This window comes from Xyrauchen texanus, chromosome 9, assembly GCF_025860055.1.
Source record: "Xyrauchen texanus isolate HMW12.3.18 chromosome 9, RBS_HiC_50CHRs, whole genome shotgun sequence".
Lineage (NCBI taxonomy): Eukaryota > Metazoa > Chordata > Actinopteri > Cypriniformes > Catostomidae > Xyrauchen > Xyrauchen texanus.
Window position 1 is genome coordinate 35936205 of NC_068284.1, and position 18647 is coordinate 35954851.

The 18647-nt window shown below is 43.9% G+C and overlaps 1 protein-coding gene across 1 annotated transcript in view; it reads left to right on the forward strand.

Moving 5' to 3' along the window:
• The window catches only part of LOC127648605 (calsyntenin-2-like), a 366638-nt gene that overhangs the window by 326884 nt on the left and 21107 nt on the right, over positions 1-18647 (forward strand). Inside the window, exons 9-11 of the mRNA XM_052133275.1 lie at positions 1358-1520; positions 3726-3892; positions 4176-4324. Of these exons, the coding sequence (XP_051989235.1) occupies positions 1358-1520; positions 3726-3892; positions 4176-4324 (479 nt within the window). The remainder of the gene's footprint in view (positions 1-1357; positions 1521-3725; positions 3893-4175; positions 4325-18647) is intronic.

An 18647-nucleotide genomic window follows, 5' to 3' on the forward strand; every position in this document is an offset into this window, starting at 1 on the left:
AATGTGATGAATGATTCGATCACAAAACATTTTGACCACATTTACAATAGTGCTGTGCACATGGGATCAGATCTCACCCGAAACGGATGTTAAAATGCAGTGTCTGTTGTGAACAGTCTTTCTTAAAATTTACAACGTGATGGAGCATTGGACTTGTGTGTATATTGAGCCTTGGTCCTCACATGGACATATTGAGTTTGAGTTCAGCCAGTGCCATTTCCTGATCTGTTCCCCTCTCTCCTCCCCATAATTTCTTGTCCTCCCTACAAGAAACTGAAACTGGTTGGCACCATGGTTGTTATAGTTTGAAAAGGCCAAGCAAAGCAATTAAATGTGGTCAAATGTGGTTAGACCTTTCTTTAAAATACCTATGGTTGTTAACTGAATGTGTCATGTACAAAGACATACAAGAAAGAAAAAAAAAGAATTAACTATAATTATAGGTGTTATAGTTACAGTATAGTGTTGATCTGTTGGCATTGATATTTAAAGCAAATGTATATGTCTTGCACTTGTAAATCTTTCTCCCTATAATTAGGGTTGGATCATAATTATACTTAGTTAATGCAATATGACAGGTCACAAGTGATAAATAGCACTATAGCAATTACCTTTATTAGGCAAATTCATTTCTGTTTCATTAGAGACAAGTGAATGTGAATCTCACATTGATCATCTCAAGATGTATACAATAGCAAATGTTTCTTACAGTATATCAGTTGCTTGGTTTGAAGAGCACATGTCATTCAGCCAAGAACATACAATATATGACCGAAAGTATGCAGGCACCAACTTATATTTAATGGATTTGGCTATTTCAGCTACACTCATTACTAGCAGGTTAATAATATCAAGCATAAAGAAATGCAATCTCCAAACATTTTAGTTGAAAGGGGCATGCCTTTTCCGTGACAATCCCCCAGTGCAAAAATTAAGGTCCATAAAGAAATAGTTTATTGGTGTGGAAAAACTTGATCTGCACAAACCCCAGAACTGAACCCCATTAAACACCTTTGAGAGCCAGGGCCCATTGCCAAACCTCAGTGCCTGACCTCACTGAAGTTCTTGTGTCTGAAAGGGAATAAATCCAAACATTACTGTTCCGACATCTAGTGAAAAGCCTTCCCAGAAGAGTACAAGCTGTTATAACAGCAAAGGTAATACTAACTCCGTATTAATACTCATGTCTCTGAAGCTAAATGTTCAACCACATATGGGTATGGTGTTGCAGTTTCCACATACAGTACTTTTGGCTATGCAGTGGATGAGCTTGATGGACATTAATCTATAGTAAGTTAAGTAAGTCTTATCTGTGTCTTTGAACTTTAACGTTTTTCCCTTTATTTGTCATTTCCAGATCTGTGATAAAGAATGGCATTACTACGTCATCAATGTGGAGTTTCCTTCTGTGACACTCTTCGTAGATGGAGTGACATATGAGCCCTACCTTGTGACAGATGACTGGCCCATCCACCCCTCTGAGATCGATGTACAGCTTACTGTAGGTGCCTGCTGGCAAGGTGAGACCTATTGTTTTGATTATACCTTTAAAAGGGGTGGATCAATAAAATGAAAGAGATGCATAATTGTTTATTTGACAGCCCATGCACAGGAGGGACAATTTACCATCCACAGCTTTTAAGATATACTCAGACTTAAGAGAGGTTGTGACTAAAAGATATCTACATTATTGATATGACAGTGAGAGCTCGGCAGTGGTGGTTCGAATAGCAAGAGAGAGGCTATGTGTTTAGCCCCAGGCTACCCTGATTCCTCATTTAATCAAAGAGACTCGGGTGTGAAAACGTCAAAAAAGAAACACAGCCTGTCAATTTCAGCCGTTTGAAATAGAGCCAATGACCGCATTCGAATGGAGAGACTGTCCTTAACACCACTTTCATGAGCAAAATAATTAAATCAGGCGGTGAGAGAATGGAGACAAGGCTAAATCATTGTTTTTTGCAACGAGGTCCTAAATTCCAAATCATCAACGGCATTTAGATTTCTTTTCATCCGTGCTGATTGCGGATTATTCCCCCTTCTATTCTGGCTTTGAATCGTGATTGCAGAAGAGGCCCGTAGAGGGGATTAAGAGACCCTGAATAGAGGACAAGATCACTTGCTATTACAACCCAATGAAAGTGGTCTAAGCTCCACTAAACCGCAACTGATAACTTTTCAAGCCATTAGTGGGTGAGATTGCCTCACGCACTCCCTCCATTTTCTCTCTGCACAATCAACGATGTAATGACAAGACACCTCATAATGCAAACTGTGGATGTATCTGTTCAGAGCAAATTGAGATCCTTGTCTTTTTCAAAGTAGAAATGAGGTTTGGTGGCCATTGTCTTCACGACACATCAAATAGGGTTATCTTACACTTTTTTCTAGAGTTTCTGTATTGCAATGGTAGAAGCATTTTGTAACATGTACGTTGTTACATGCTATTACAAAGTTACTACAAGTTAATTACTTTATTGTTATAATTAATTGCAATTAATGTCTTAATTTATTTTTGTATTTTAATATATTTTAGAATTATGCCTCACTAGTGCTAAAAGAAACATTATTAGTAGAAATACAAAGGAAAATGTGCCCTAAAACTGTCCCATAATTGTTTTAATGGGCTTAAAATAAGGCCATTACTATGGTGCATCTTATCGCTTGTGACAAAACAATTTTTTTGTTTTAATGACAGATCAGATTGTATGTTGTTATATTGTTATAACATTGTCAACAAGTTTTAAATACCTTATTTTTGCTACAAATGAATCACATTTTTGAAGATGTGAGAATTATGCCTTCTTAGTGTTGAAGAAAACAAATAGAGGAAATAACCTTTCATATAATAATTGTTTTAATGGATTATAAATAAGGTCATTACTGTGGTGCTCCTTCTCACTTGTAACATATCTATTTATTTATGTATTTATTGTTATAATGAGAGATCAGATGTGCTAATCTATATGTAAGGTTGTAACTGTGCCTTGGTCTGCCGGGCTGTTCTGTTTGTTAATATTGTCTGTCATGCCACCATTGATCAATACATATAGAAATGGTAGGGAAAACTCGTATGTGAAGCCTACAGTCTCATTAGTGTGTTCGTCCTTTAAGGGGAGCAAAAATGAGAATGCAAATGTTCCTGTGCTGTTTCATCTGTGGAATGACATTTAATTGATAACATCTGTCATCTAAATAATTAAAAAATCATAAGCAATTAAGCACTGAAAGCACAAACCCTCATTGTGGGACTATAGGAGTGACAGTGCTGGGTCCATCTGGAGCCATTTGGCTCTCCAAATCTTCCAGCACAGCCATAAGGGAGGGAAACAGCATGTATTAAAGGGAAAAGGCCTTTCTCTGTCTATCTCTCATTTTTGCATGAAGGTACCTTTAAAGTAAACTGTTTTCAGACATGTCTTCCGAGGCCATTACATCGTGTTTGATGATCTAGAACCAATTTAAGTGGACTTTAGAGAAAACCAAGCAAATATTTAATGAGTACAATGCTTATTTACTGGTAGAAACTGAATCATAAGTTGATTTATAAACTTCTTTCAACCACTCTCTCAGGCACCATTTTTGTTCTTTAGATAAATCACACTCATGGGATTGCAGGTTATCATAGGCATCGAAGGATGTGTCTTCACTGTCTTAAAAAATCAGCCAGATGGAGACATGAAAATGTTTTTTGTGTGTATGTGTTCATGTGCATGTATTTATAGGAGGAGAGGTGACCACTCCACGGTTCACACAGTATTTCCGTGGAGGCCTCTCAGGCCTGACAATTCGACCAGGGAAGATTGCAACTCAAAAGGTGATCTCCTGCTTACAGGCCTGTAAAGAGGGCCTGGACATCAGCTCTCTTGAGAGTCTAGGCAAAGGCATAAAGGTACAGAACATACACACAAGCATATGTGGCATATTTCCTTTCACACATAAACATCCACACACACAGATATGCAAAACCTTTCAGTGGAGAGAGAGAGGATGTTCTTTGCCCATCTCTATAATGTCCTCCAAATTCATTCAAGAATCCTTTCGCATCAGTCAATCCACAGACATCATTTATTCATTTATATGTAAATGTGTTGAATCGTTCATTCTCTGCCTTGCTTTTAAATTTTTTCTCGTGATTATGAAAATGTCTCTCAAACTCTCTTGATCCCTCTCAGTTCCACTTTAACCCAGCTCAGTCAGTGCTGGTGATGGATGCAGATGACTTGGAGAGCATTAACACGGCAATGACAAAAGTCTCCTACATCAACTCTCGTCAGTTTCCCACTCCTGGTCTGCGCAAACTTCACATAACCACCACAGTACAGTGAGTACCAAGCTTAATGGGAAAACATTTTCATCAACATAACAAAAGCTCCTAAAGAGTGTAAAATTATGTGTGTATTATCTGAACTTACATTGCCTGTATGAGCATAATGGCTCAGTGCGTCGGAGCACATGCAATAACCACTAGGCCAGAGCTTTAGTAGCTCCTAAACAAGAGTTTCAATGAGTTAATTCATGAAGAATTTAATAATTTTAATTGTGTAGAGACAGTTTTTAGTTTTTAACAAATGCCTTTTAATCTAATACAACAAAACATTATGATATAGTAAAAAAGAATAAATTATATGCAAGTGAGTGCTGGACTGGTAATCTGGCATACCGGCATTTTCCCGGTGGGCCAACACACTTTTGGACCGATCAGGGGCGGACTGGCCAACAAGAGAACCGAGTGGGCTGGTGGAAATGGGCCAAATGGGCCACGATAAGCAGAAATGAGCCGCCACGTTATGCAGAACGGACCACAAAACAACGCAGAAAAGGACTGCGAACAACCCCACAGTTGCAATGAAAAATCCAGGGCCGATTTCTCTTCCTAGTTCAGCCCTGCACTAAGTCCATTACAATTAAAGAATACAGTTGTTTCTTCAACTTCATGGACTTTTAGCTCTGAGGACTTCTAGAAATATATATATATATATATATATATATATATATATATATTTTTTTTTTTGTCTACTAACAATGTCCAACAGTGTATGTACAGTACATGCACCATGGGATATTTGTCATTTTTGTTATTTATTTCTGAAATCATGAAAATTCCCACCACATCTAAAATTCTGTATTATTTAACCATATGACATGTACAATCAAACCACTGTGATCATTCCAGAGTGGTCCCTGGGGCATAATATCACACCCTTGTGATTAGAACGTTTTTGTCTGATGTCATCGACATCGAATTCAAATCTGCTTTCGCATTGCGAAGCTACCACTGCATGCCACAGAGAGTGACTGGCTAAGCGCTTATCATTTATGTGTCTAAAACAGCTGCTCGAACAGTCTCTTCTACAAAAGGAAATGTTTATTTTATGTTACGTGTATTCAGACAAACAGAAGAACACAAGTTTACTGTTCATATCCACACACTGTGTATAACAGTGGCAAAATTAGATCAGAAACTCACCAAATCTGCATTCCCGTTGCTGTATCTGCCATTGCTATAGAGAGAGGGACTGGCGAAGCACTTGTCATTTATGTCTAAAACAGCTGCTTGAAAAAAAATTCAACCACTAGATATGTTGACTGTATTCATATAAACACAGAAGTATTACAATGCAAGTTCTCTTACGAGAGGTTCTCTCGTATTGCGTAAGCTAGCTTACGCTACGGGAAAGATTCATCTTTTCTGAGATATTGAAGCCAAAAAATTATCCTTAATTTTGTATCCATTGTCAACGCAGTGCGGCAGCTACAGACCTTGAGCGGGCTAGCTAGCGATCTCATTGGTTGCTCTGCGGCAACTGCTGCAGCCTATAGACGAGCTTGGGCGAACTCGCATCCAATGAGAGGCATCCGCACGCTCACTGCATCAAAGCCCGCCAAAAAGGGCGTGACTAGAGTGCATATAAGCGTAGTTCGTAGGCTGGAACCCCGATTTTCATCTCTTCAGCGAAGCTCTTCGCATCTCTGAACTGGAAGCCGCGTCGCCGTTCGAGGGGCATCTAGCAAGCGTGGACAGCGCTCGAAGAAGCCGGCCGTCTTCGCCACCTTCAGCCATCCTGCGAGCTACACCATCCGGCGACGTATCCTTTTTTAGAGCAAGCTAAGTTCCTCAGCGAACTTCACAAAAGAGTATCGAGCGTCTTTTTAAAGATGCCTCGCACTTCCTGCGGCTCATGCCGCGCTCCTCTCAGCGCCGGAGACCGACACATCATCTGCGCTCTCTGCCTGGGACTGGGGCATGCAGAGCTCGCCCTCGCTGACGGCGGATGCGACCTCTGCGAGTAGCTTCGATGTCGACCCTGCGGGCTCGACTCGAAGTATGCAAAACCGGAGCTGCCGCGCGCCTTCTGTTTCGCCGCGCCGGAAGAAGCGCCGCTCCCAAAGGCTGCCGGAACCGGTTTTAGAAGCGACTGTCTCGCCGGAGCCCCTCCCTCGAGCATCGCGTTCACCCTCCCCGCCCCGGGACGGCGCAGTTGCCGCCGAGCGGCCGCACTGCTGCCACCTCGGAGAGCGAGGCGGAGGACAAAGGCTGCTGTTCCATCATGGCTTCGGACAGCGAGGAGTGGTCACAAGCCTCCTCAACGGCCCAGGAATCCAGCAGGACCCGCGCCCGAGTCGAAGGGGAACTGATACGCCTCCTCACACAGGCCGTCGAGTGGTCACTGCCCCCTGAGCAGGCTCCCAACAGACTCGATGGCTGTTTTCTTCAAAGCCGTCACCGCGCGGCGCCCGCGGCCCGGGCCGCTCCCTTCCTGCCGGAACTCCACGCCGAGCTCTCTAAATCGTGGAACGCACCTCTCTCGGCCAGGACTCGATCCCACGTCTCCACTGCTCTCGCTTCAGTGGAAGGCGCCGCCGAGAAGGGCTACTCTTCCATCCCCCCGGTCGAGGATTCGGTAGCAGCACACCTTTGCCCGCCCTCCGCGAGATGGCGGTCTAAACCAGTGCTCCCGTCTAAGGCCTGCAGAACTACTTCCGCCTGTGTTGGCCACGCCTATTCCGCCGCCGGCCAAGCCGCATCTGCTCTGCATTCCATGGCCGTCTTGCAGATCCTCCAAGCGGACCTTCTTCGGGAGTGGGATGAGAGAGGCAGGCACCCAGAGGCTGTTACAGATCTAAGGAGCGCGACGGACCTCGCCCTTCGGCGCGACGGACAGCCGCCGTAGACCACCGCCCCCCCCGCGGGCCTCGGCCTAAGATTGCGCTGAAACCTGAACAACCGAAGTCCTCCTAGCTTTGTTGAACAAACGACGGCTCAGTCCCGCCGCGGCCGGACCACCGTCAAAGCTTAGCCCCTGTCAGTCCCCTTCTCTCAGGCTACTGCAGTGGTGAATTTAGCAGCCAACAAGCCGGTGACACTGCCCGCTTGCCTGCACTCAAACGCCATTTTCACGGCGACCCAAATAAATCTTGTAAAGAGCAAACATGTATTATGTGTAGAAAATGTGCCCACAACCCTGTGTTCGCCCCTACACACAAGCATAACACATCCCGTGCCCCTATCAGAGCACGCTCTCATAAAGCGGTTACGAACCACTCGAGCGTCAGAGTCAATGAAGGCGCCCACAAATGCGTGCGTGCGCCCATTCACCCTCTAGCGTTACGCTTCAAAGCGTGGGAAGCTATTCCAGGGATATCCAAGTGGGTGTTAAGCACAATACAACAGGGCTATTTGCTACAGTTCGATCGCCGCCCTCCTCGCTTCAGAGCACGGCTCGAAACCACTGTGAACACGGAAGCAGCGTGCATGCTTCGTTCAGAAATAGCAAGCCTTCTGTGCTAAAGGGCCATAGAGAAAGTGCCACCCTCTCTGAGCGAGTCGGGGCTTTACAGCCGTTATTTTCTTGTTCCCAAGAAAGACGGCGGCCTCAGACCCATATTAGATCTCAGGGTTTTGAACAAGGTGCTTGCAAAAGACCGTTCAAAATGCTTACAATCAGGAAACTCCTCGCGCATGTGCCTAGGGGACTGGTTTATTTCTCTCGATCTGAAAGATGCATACTTTCAGATTCAGATAAATCCCGTCACAGGCCATTCTTGAGATTCGCCTTCGACGGCCAGGTTTATCAATACACCTTCCTTCCGTTCGGCCTGTCCTTAGCACCCCGTACTTTCACGAAGTGCATGGATGTGGCGCTCGCACCCCTGCGGAGTCAGGGTTTGCGAATTCTGAACTATTTGGACGACTGGCTGATTATGGGTCAGTCACATATGGAGCTTCTGTCTCACAGAGCAGTTCTCCTCAGCCATCTGAGCAGTTTGGGTCTTGCAGTCAATTGGACCAAGAGCTCACTACAGCCCAGTCAGACAATTTCCTTCCTTGGGATAGAACTAGACTCCGTGGCAATGACGGCTCGCTTATCTACACAGCGCGCCGTGTTCAGCGACTAGCCGCATCTTTTCAGATGAACAGCCTCACGCCTCTGAAGAAATTCCAGAGAGTGCTAGGTTACATGGCCTCAGCCGCAGCAGTACTTCAGCTGGGTTTACTGCACATCGCCCGCTTCAGCATTGGCTAAGCACCCAGCGTCTCGCCGGGCTTGGGCCACAGGCCGCCAGCCCATCAAGGTGACTCAGACCTGTATTTCAGCTCTGCAGCCTTGGACAGTGGCCGAGTGGTATCAGCGAGGAGTGACAATGGGAGCTGTATCTTGCCGAAAAGTCATCTCGACAGACGGCGTCCAACACGGGTTGGGCGCGGTCTCGCGAGGGCTCTCCGGTTTTCGGCCTATGGTCAGTTCAGGAAAAGCTCCTTCACATAAATTGTCTGGAAATGATAGCGGTCGAGTACGCGCTCGTGCGCTTTCTCCCGGTCATTCAGGGTCACCACGTCCTGGTCCGTTCGGACAACAGATCTGTGGTATCCTACCTAAACCGTCAGGGCGGTGTCAGATCCAGGAACCTTTTCCATCTGACGGAACGCATACTGAGTTGGTCCCAGTGCCACCTGCGCTCGCTGAGAATATTGTCCAGAGACAATATTCCCCCAGGGGAATGGTCCCTGCACGCTCAAACAGTCCAGACGTTATGGCACCTGTTCGGCAGAGCAGAGATAGACCTCTTTGCATCAGAAGATAACTCTCACTGCCCGATATTTTTCTCGAAAAGCGAGGACGCGCTGGCCCAGGACTGGCCCAGGCGCCCGCTTTACGCCTTCCCCCCCGTCTCGCTATTGCCACAGGTAATGCAGAGGATCAGGGAAACGCGTCACTCGGTGCTCCTCATAGCCCCGCGTTGGGAGAATCAGACATGGTTCCTGGAGCTTACGCAGCTGTCACTGACAGTACCGTGGCCCATCCCAGTGAGAGCAGATCTCCTCTCTCAAGCTCGCGGCACAATCTGGCATCCCCACCCAGAGCGCTGGGCGCTGCATGCGTGGGTGATCAACGACTACCTGTCGCTCTGCCAGAAGGAGTAATAAATACCATTATACACGTTAGAGCCCCTTCCACAAGAAGACTCTATGCGTCAAAATGGTCTGTGTTCTCAAAATGGTGCACCGACAGAGACCTGGACCCGCGGACATGTGGGGTGTCGTCGCTGCTCAGTATTTCTACAAGAGCTGCTGGATAAGGGCAGATCCCCATCCACGCTCAAAGTGTATGTGGCAGCCGTTGCGGCGTTCAGCTGAACCCCTGCATGGCCAGTCATGGGAAAAAACGAGCTGGTCATCCGGCTTCCTTAGGGGAGCTAGAAGGATGAACCCCAGCGCCCCCATCGGTTCCTATCTGGGATCTTTCTATAGTTCTCGAAACTATGAAAGCCCCCTTTCGAACCACTTCAATCCGTGGATTTGAAATACCTTTCACTCAAAACCGTTTTTCTGACTGCCCTGTCATCAGTCAAGCGTGTGGGAGACCTTCAAGCGTTGTCTGTCAGCTGCGTGTCTTGAGTTTGGACCAAGTGACTCCAAGGTCATTTTAAAACCTAGACACGGCTATGTTCCCAAGGTGATCGGTACTCCTTTCAGAGCACAGGTCATTTCCCTATCGGCGCTACCAGCATCCGATAGCGAACGCGACGCCAATCTCCTTTGCCCAGTCAGAGCACTGAGATTGTATACCTCGCGCTCCGCCGCTTTCAGACGCTCTGAGCAGCTTTTCGTTTCGTTCGGAGGGCGCACCAAAGGTCTCGCCGCCTCGAAACAGACGCACGGCGTTGACAATGGGTTCCCGTAGCGTAAGCTAGCTTACGCAATACGAGAGAACCTCTCGTAAGAGAACGTATCGGTTACCTAACGTAACCTCGGTTCTCTCTAGATGAGGGAACGAGTATTGCGTAGCCGGCCGTGCTAGCGCCACGAGCGACTTTTAGCTTCAGTCAATGAAAACCAGGGTTCCAGCCTACGAACTACGCTTATATGCACTCTAGTCACGCCCTTTTGGCGGGCTTTGATGCAGTGAGCCGCGGACGCCTCTCATTGGATCGCGAGTTCAGCCCAAGCTCGTCTATAGGCTGCAGCAGTTGCCGCAGAGCAACCAATGAGCTCGCTAGCTAGCCCGCTCAAGGTCTGCAGCTGCCGCACTGCGTTGACAATGGATACAAAATTAAGGATAATTTTTTGGCTTCAATATCTCAGAAAAGATTAATCTTTCCCGTAGCGTAAGCTAGCTTACGCAATACTCGTTCCCTCATCTAGAGAGAACCGAGGTTACGTTAGGTAACCGATACGTTTCCAGTGCATATCTACTCACTTGTGTCTATGACAACAGCGAGAAATACAATCACCTTTCAATTGCAATGTTTAATTTACATGAAACATATTATTTATTTAATTATTTAACAATTTTAATCTGTGTAAAAATATATATTATTAGACTGTCCCTGGACTCTGAAGTCTGCACTGGAATAAATAAAAAAATGTATGGCTATGGCCATAGCCTATCACTATTCTTCCCTTTCCCCCGGTGACAAGTGACATCACGGCATATCACTTTTACCTCAGACTCACATCGGAGCTCTTCATCTATTTTATACTTACAAGTTGAATTAATTTGATTTATTTACAGTTTAATTTACACAACTGTCACAGAAAAAGATGGAGAGGAGATCAGAGAAATGTTTTTTTTAATCCTGATGAGGAGGAGAGAGATTTTGACAATGAGATAAGTGACACAGATGAGGAGATTCCCCCATACTCCAAGCCCTTGATGCTCAGGATGAAGATGCCTCAGCCACTGCTCCTACACCTGCACACACAACACCAAGTAAGGTGTAGGAGGCAAGCTCTTCCATCTGGAGGCTTTCAGAAATTGTACCCCTCCTTGACCTCAGGTTTTTTTTGGTTTTGTATTTTATCCTGCAAAGTCAGGAGTTCAGACCCCACCTGCATCCCCCACAGAAGTCCAGTGTTTTAAAAATGTTATGACAGAGGAGCTTTTTGAGGAGAAACCAACCACTATGCTTCAGAGCAGCTGAAGAAAACACCACCTGGAGTGAAAGGAAAGCTGGCAAATTGGGTTCCGACTAATATCAATGAGATGTACACATTTTTTGTGACAGTTGTCCTTATGGGAATTGTGAAAAAGAACTCACTCAGTGAGTACAGAAGCACAGACCCCATGCTTCAGACCCCATTTTTTGGGTCCTTGTTCTCGCAAGACCACTTCCTCCTCCGTTGCCTGCACTTATCAGCAGAGCTGGTGCCTGTGTCAGCGATCCCCAGCATAAAACAAGAAAAATATTTACAGCCGTCACTTCCTCGTTTCGTAAAATCGTTGTGCCATTCAAGAATCTCTGTGTGGATGAATCACTAATGAAGTGGAAGGGCAGGCTAGCTTCCCGACAGTTCATACCAGAAAAGAGGCATATCTTTGGGGTCAAGTTTTTGTTTGTGTGATGTACTCACTGGTTACGTGCAGGACATGATTGTCTACATAGGATCCACCACTACAAGGGGCTTGGGATCTCTGGGTCCGTCGTCATTGGCTTATTGGCCCTTACTATAAGTTAGGACACGCCACTGATTCCCTGCAATTCAGGATCAACCTGATGAGAGGAGTGTTGAGGAGGAGTGTTGAGGAACACTCCCTTATGTGTTACTCCATGCTTTGAGGAGTACCACACACTCAAACATTATTGAAGCTATAAAAGGTTGTTTAAATAGTTATAGTTAATATTTAATGTGATTTTTTGTTCCGTTTTATTAACTGTAATAAAACGGAAGTTAACAATTAATCATTATTCAAAATGTTATTCAAAATAATATAGTATTCTTTGCTGTGTGTGTCTGACATACACACTGAGTATTTGCAAGGCGTGATTATTTATATTGCATCCACCACAGACATTCACCATTATGAGGGGTTTGCGATCTCTATGTCTGATGTAATGATCTTACCACTGCCTTATGTGAGGAAGGATACTGGTATACCAGTCCCACAAACTCCCAGCAATGTTACGGGGCCTGTGGAAATGTGGGGGCAAATAGGATGAGTTTGAACATGATCAACTGCAAAATGATCAAAGAGAAAGCAAGGTAATAAAGTAGTAAGGTACTCACCATGTACATGAGAGCTGTGCAACACTCCCTTTTGTATTAGCCCATGTTTTTATGGAGGACCTCATACCGAAGCCTTATTGAGGCTGCAAATGAGCAATAGCAAAAGGCAATGTTATTATTTATTCATATTATTTACTTACTGTTGTCATATTTTATTGTTATTGATACATTTAATAAAACAAAGTCATATTTTATTTACTAAAATCATTTTTGAAAATACTTTACCATTATTTTAATAACAATGAATGTGACACAAATGTGTCTAACAAAGCAATGCTATGGTAAAAACACTGAATTCACATATGCCTCTAACAAAGCAATGCTGTATGATATTTTATATCACAAAGGATTTTTCCCTGAATGGTGAAATATATGAGCAGCTAATTGTGCATGAAGACAATGTCTGGCTTCATTGCTGTAATATTATGTTCAATACTATTATCAATACCAATGTCATCTTACCATAGCTTTTGCTGAAAAATATGTCCTATTAAAAAATCCTAAAACAATAGCTTTTCATCAAAGTGAGCATGAGTGAACACAACAAATTAAGCAGTAATGAATGCTGCAATGTGTTTAGCAGAGCATAGCCAAACTGATTACAAAGGCAGTGAAAGGACATGATGACATTGCACAGTATGACTAAACTAATGTCTGTTATTTTTATTCTGTTGGTTCCTGTTTTTCATGTCTCTTATTTTGTTAAGTTAATGTCATGTGTTTCCCTAGTCATGTGATGTCCTGTTTTCCCTCCATATTCATGTGTTTTGTTTTCATTGGTTCATTGTTTGATTACTTTGTTATTAGTTCTAGTTTATAATTGGTTTTAGGTTATTATTCTTGTTATCTTGTTTAGTGTTCTGTTTGATCATTGGTTTATGTACCCCCATGTCTGTGTATTTAAGCCCTCATGTTTACCATTGTCTCTTGTCTAGTATTGATGTTTGTTTGGTAGCACTTTCGAAGTTCATGTCATGTCATGTCATGTCATGTCATGTCATGTCATGTCATGTCATGTCATGTCATGTCATGTCATGTCATGTCATGTCATGTCATGTCATGTCATGTCAATGCCATGCTAAGTCTAGTTTATGACAAGCCACGTTTAGGTTTAGTTTTAGTCATGTTCAAGTTTATGTCTAGTTTAGTTCTTATTTAAAGTTAGGGTTTTGGATTTCATGTTTATTTAATAAAACTTCTACACATCGTCTTTGTCATTGCATTGCCATCTACAAAGTTACAATGTCATAAAGACTGTATATGTAGGACAAGCATCTTTAAGTCATGCATCTATTATCGTCTGTGCATGTTTTTTGGAGGTTTTGAAGAGAAAATTAAGCTTAAAATGTACTCACCAATGTTTAGCCCTCCCGTGTGTATCATCTGTAAAACTACACAAACGAGCGAAATCAAGGCTCAAGTAAAGTGAAAATAATACCAACATAAACTGTTGGTTACTATGTTTATTATAGCTTATATATATTTAAAATTGGTTTTGAATTGAAAATAAAGCAAAACATGTCCTAGTTTACTCACCTACACTCTGTCCTCCTGGCACGCCAGCTGTGAAGTGTCACGTGACTACAAAAAGCCTTGTGACTGGCTTGTTGTGCCAAGATGGAATTTAGTTGGTTAATTTACATTTAATTTCAAGCACGTAAAAAAATCACACCAGGGGATGACAGTCAGAAAAATGGAATGTACCTGTAAAAAGGTTAATGGAATTCTGTAGTGGAAATGACAGTGATAGAAATTACATTTTTGACATTTTTTAAATAAAATGACAGAATCCTTTGTCATGCTAAGGCTAATTTCATAGATACATATTTTTTTATCCTAAATACACACAGTTAAATTATATCTTCACACTTTTGCATAACTTGGAAAGATTGACGCCCAATAAAAATGTTTTGCTCACAAGTGACATTTATTTTTTTGTTTGTTTTCTTCAAACATCACTTGTCTCATATTTCAACTAAGGCATGCACTTCACTGAAAATGTTGTTGATTTGGTTAAGAAGTGCATAAACCTTCTGACTGCAGTGCATTCAGAGGAGCTGATTAGCACGTGAAAAGCCACGATAATAGAAAATCTGCTGTGTCAGAGACTCTATTTCACTATACAAGAATATATAATTAAAGATAGCTTCAAACAACATGACACAGCACAGGTTAGCAAGTGACAACACAACACCACAAAACAATATACAGTACAATACAACACAACAAGCCTATTCATTTTGCTATCCCAACTATTCATGATTATATGGTTAGGATCATTTTGTTATTTTCATTTAGCATTGCATTTGTGCCCTGCTAACAGATGTGCAACCCATATGAGAATGACAGCAATATAGTATATCATGGAAGAGCAGAGTAGTGTTACTGCACAGAGAACACAAAATGATATGGGGCAGTGCTTCCTGCTGTTAATGTGACATCTGAAGCACTGTAGTAATATGTTAAGGCTTTACACGGTTTACTATGTGTCTTACAGTATTTTAACTATTATCATCATAAGCTTAATCTTAGCTTTTTTTTTTCTTTTTATCTCCCCTCCCTCACTTTATCTCTCAGTTTTTATCAGCACCCCATCATCACACAAAAAAAAAAGCTGAGATGGTTTACTATCATGCGTTTCAAGTCAATAAGAGTGGGAGATGATGGTTTGATGGTTCTTATTTATTGGTCATGAAAGGGCCATCACATTCACAGGCCCCAGGACAAAATATACACGGAATAGCCCTCCATCTCTGGAACCAGTGTGTGAAGTTTACATTCAATATTCAAGTGATGACCCAAAACGGTACCAAAATTGTGAGCCTTATCTCTTGAAAATATCCTGACACTAGTGACATTTTTGCTAAATTATATAATGTGGCTCCTTATGCTGTACATATCACAGCGGTTCCTATGTGAAATGTCCGCTAAGTGGTCCTAAAAGCGAGTTTTTAAAGATGAATGGTCTTTTGAGCATGTTTTAAATCAGCAAAGCCAACCTCCTTATTCTAAACCTTAAACCTTAACCTAACCGATAGTGTTATAAAAAGCAAAATGTGACATGAAAAACATAATTGCTTAACCTGTTGATATGCAGTTTCACCGCTTTCGGGAGTGACGTCACTCTGCTTACATTTACAATACAATTTACTGTCTATAAATATAATTAATGTTAACAAATTATACATCTTTTCAAAGGTCTAAGGGATCAACATTGATATCTGATCTCTGTTTCACGATAGCAATGCTCCATCAACAGCAATTTATTTATTTGTGCCAGGAGTACAAATGAAAACATGCAATATCAAAATGGGAAATCATACCTTTATTATGAAATCACGATCACCAGATGAATCCAGTTCGCCACACTTGGGTCAATTGTCCATGTCAAGCGTTCATTGAAAAACATACAATAGTAGTTTTTGTCCATAAAAGTGATAAATCTGAGAAATATTGATATATTCTCTGTTGTTTACATGATATCTCGCCTGGAAGAATTACCCTTCATCATCGTTCTTCAACAAACTATGCAATCTGAGCAGCATTCATGTTGTAAAACGTCTCGGGTTACATGTGTAACACTTGTTCCCTGAAAAAAGCTGAACGAGATGTTGCGCTGCTAAGCGCTACGGGGGAACAGCTTTAGCTGTGAGCCGAGCTGAATAATGTGTGGAACACGTCAATTGACCGGAACATTGACCGGAATTTATAGCCTCGGCTGATGTAATCATTAGATGCACCTGAGGCCAGGCTATAAATGGATACGTCACCAGGTGTCGTCAGATACTTCTTTTTGAAGAGCAGTCCTGGGACGTCCCAGTGCGGCAAAGCAGTGCAACATCTCGTTCCGCTTTTTTCAGGGAACAAGGGTTACACATGTAACCCGAGACATTCCCTTTACAAAAAGCTTCACTACGATGTTGCGCTGCTAAGCACTACGGGGAACGCAATACCCACGCCGCCGCACTTGGGGCTGTCCGGACCCCTACGGTTGTGCAGTGTACTCACAAAAACGCGAGAGGTCTCAGACATGAGCTTCAGATTTCGACTCAAGGGCATAAGAGCCCGGAGTAGCATAAACATCTAAACCATTCAATTTGATAAATGTGTGCGGAGAGGACCAGCCTGCCGCATCACAAACTTGTTCAGACATGAGCTGAGATGTCGACTCAAGGGCATAAGAGCCCGGAGTAGCAAAGCATCTAACCCATAAAGTTCGATGAATGTGTGCGAAGAGAACCCTATCGCCACACAAACTTGTCATAAAAACTGATGAATGTGAGTGGAGAGGACCAGCCTGTCACATCACAAACTTGTTCAGGTATGAGCTGAGATGTCGACTCAAGGGCATAAGAGCCCGGAGTGCAGAACATCCAAACTAAAAAAGTCAATGAATGTGTGCGGAGAGGACAACCTGCCGCATCACAAACTTGTTTAGGGATGGGCTGAGATGTCGACTCAAGGACATAAGAGTCCGGAGTAGCAAAGCATCTAGCCCATAAAGTTCGATGAATGTGTGCGAAGAGAACCCTATCGCAACACAAACTTGTCATAAAAACTGATGAATGTGAGCGGAGAGGACAAGCCTGCCGCATCACAAACTTGTTCAGGCATGAGCTGAGATGTCGACTCAAGGGCATAAGAGCCCGGAGTAGCAAAGCATCAAACCCATAAAGTTCGATGAATGTGTGCGAAGAGAACCCTATCGCACCACAAACTTGTCATAAAAACTGATGAATGTGAGTGTAGAGGACCGGCCTGCCGCATCACAAACTTGTTCAGGTATGAGCTGAGATGTCAACTCAAGGGCATAAGAGCCCGGAGTGCAGAACATCCAAACTATAAAAATCTAATGAATGTGTGCGTGAGAGGACAACCTGCCGCATCACAAACTTGCTGCAGAGGGAGACCTCTATCCAAGGTTTTAGAGGAGGAGAGCCCTCTGGTAGAGTGCGCCCTGAAACCTAATGGCGAAGCTTGACCACGCGCCTCGTAGGCCCGGGCAATAATGAAGATGCCTCTTTGAGGGCACCCCGCCCACCAAGCCGTGGCAAACCGCAGTGGCCACACAGAACCTGGCAGTGGCGAGGCAAGTGCCTGCTGACAGTTCTTTCTACAGAAAATCCAGAACTGAAACAAACTGGCAGTTAGCTGGTTCTGTAATAAGAACTTTAGTAGAAGGAAACGTATGCAGGCGCATTTGCGTTACTACGTTCAGCCCCTCCCAAGGGGGGACTGGGCGACTCGGGGAGAAGTAGAGGAGACATTGCGCTATCAACAGAGGTGAAGAGGTCCTCTTCTGCCCTGTAAAATCTACCCAGATCAGTTCCAAGTGGAGGGAGCCCTAGCACTTGAAATGGTCTCGATAATCTCAAGAGAAAACCCTGTGAACCTCATTTGGTACCCTTAGGGGCCAGACATGAAAGGTTTCACAATTCGGGCCAAGGATGAGAAGGTCCTCCCTGTTCGGAATCGCCCAAGGCGAGCCGTCGAGGAGAGGAATTAGCTCCGAGAAACATATCCTGTTCGGCCAGCGCGGCGCCATTAATAGGAGGCAAGACCCTTGCTGGTGAACATCGCCAAGACTCCCGGGAGCAGAGAAACCGGGGAAAGAAATACATACAGACACATTCTGGGTCATGTATGTGTCTTAACGTCCAGACCCAAGGGGGGCTGGGTGATTTCAGGGAGAAGTAGAGGAGACATTGCGCTATCCATAGAGGCGAAGAGGTCCTCTTCTGCCCTAAGATCTCACCCAAACTTGTTCCAAGTGGAAAAAGCCTGGCATTTAAAAAGGTCTCGATAACCTCAGGAGAAAGCCCTGTGTCCCTCAGTTGGTAACCTTAGGGGCCAAACATGAAAGATTCCACAATTCGGGGCAGGGATGAAATATTGCCCTGTGCCTGAGATAGAAGATCCTTCCTGTTCGGAATCGCCCAAGGCAAGTCGTCGAGGGAAGAGATTAGCTCCGAGAACCAAGCCCTGTTCAGCGAACTCTGGGCAACTACTACCTTAGGGTGGAGTTCTTAACTCCCCCGTTGGTATTTCCTGTCTGGACCGTAAATCTGCTCCCGTATACGGGCATCCAGGGATATAACTGACCTGAGTGACAGGAGCTTACCCTGGGCCCTAAGGA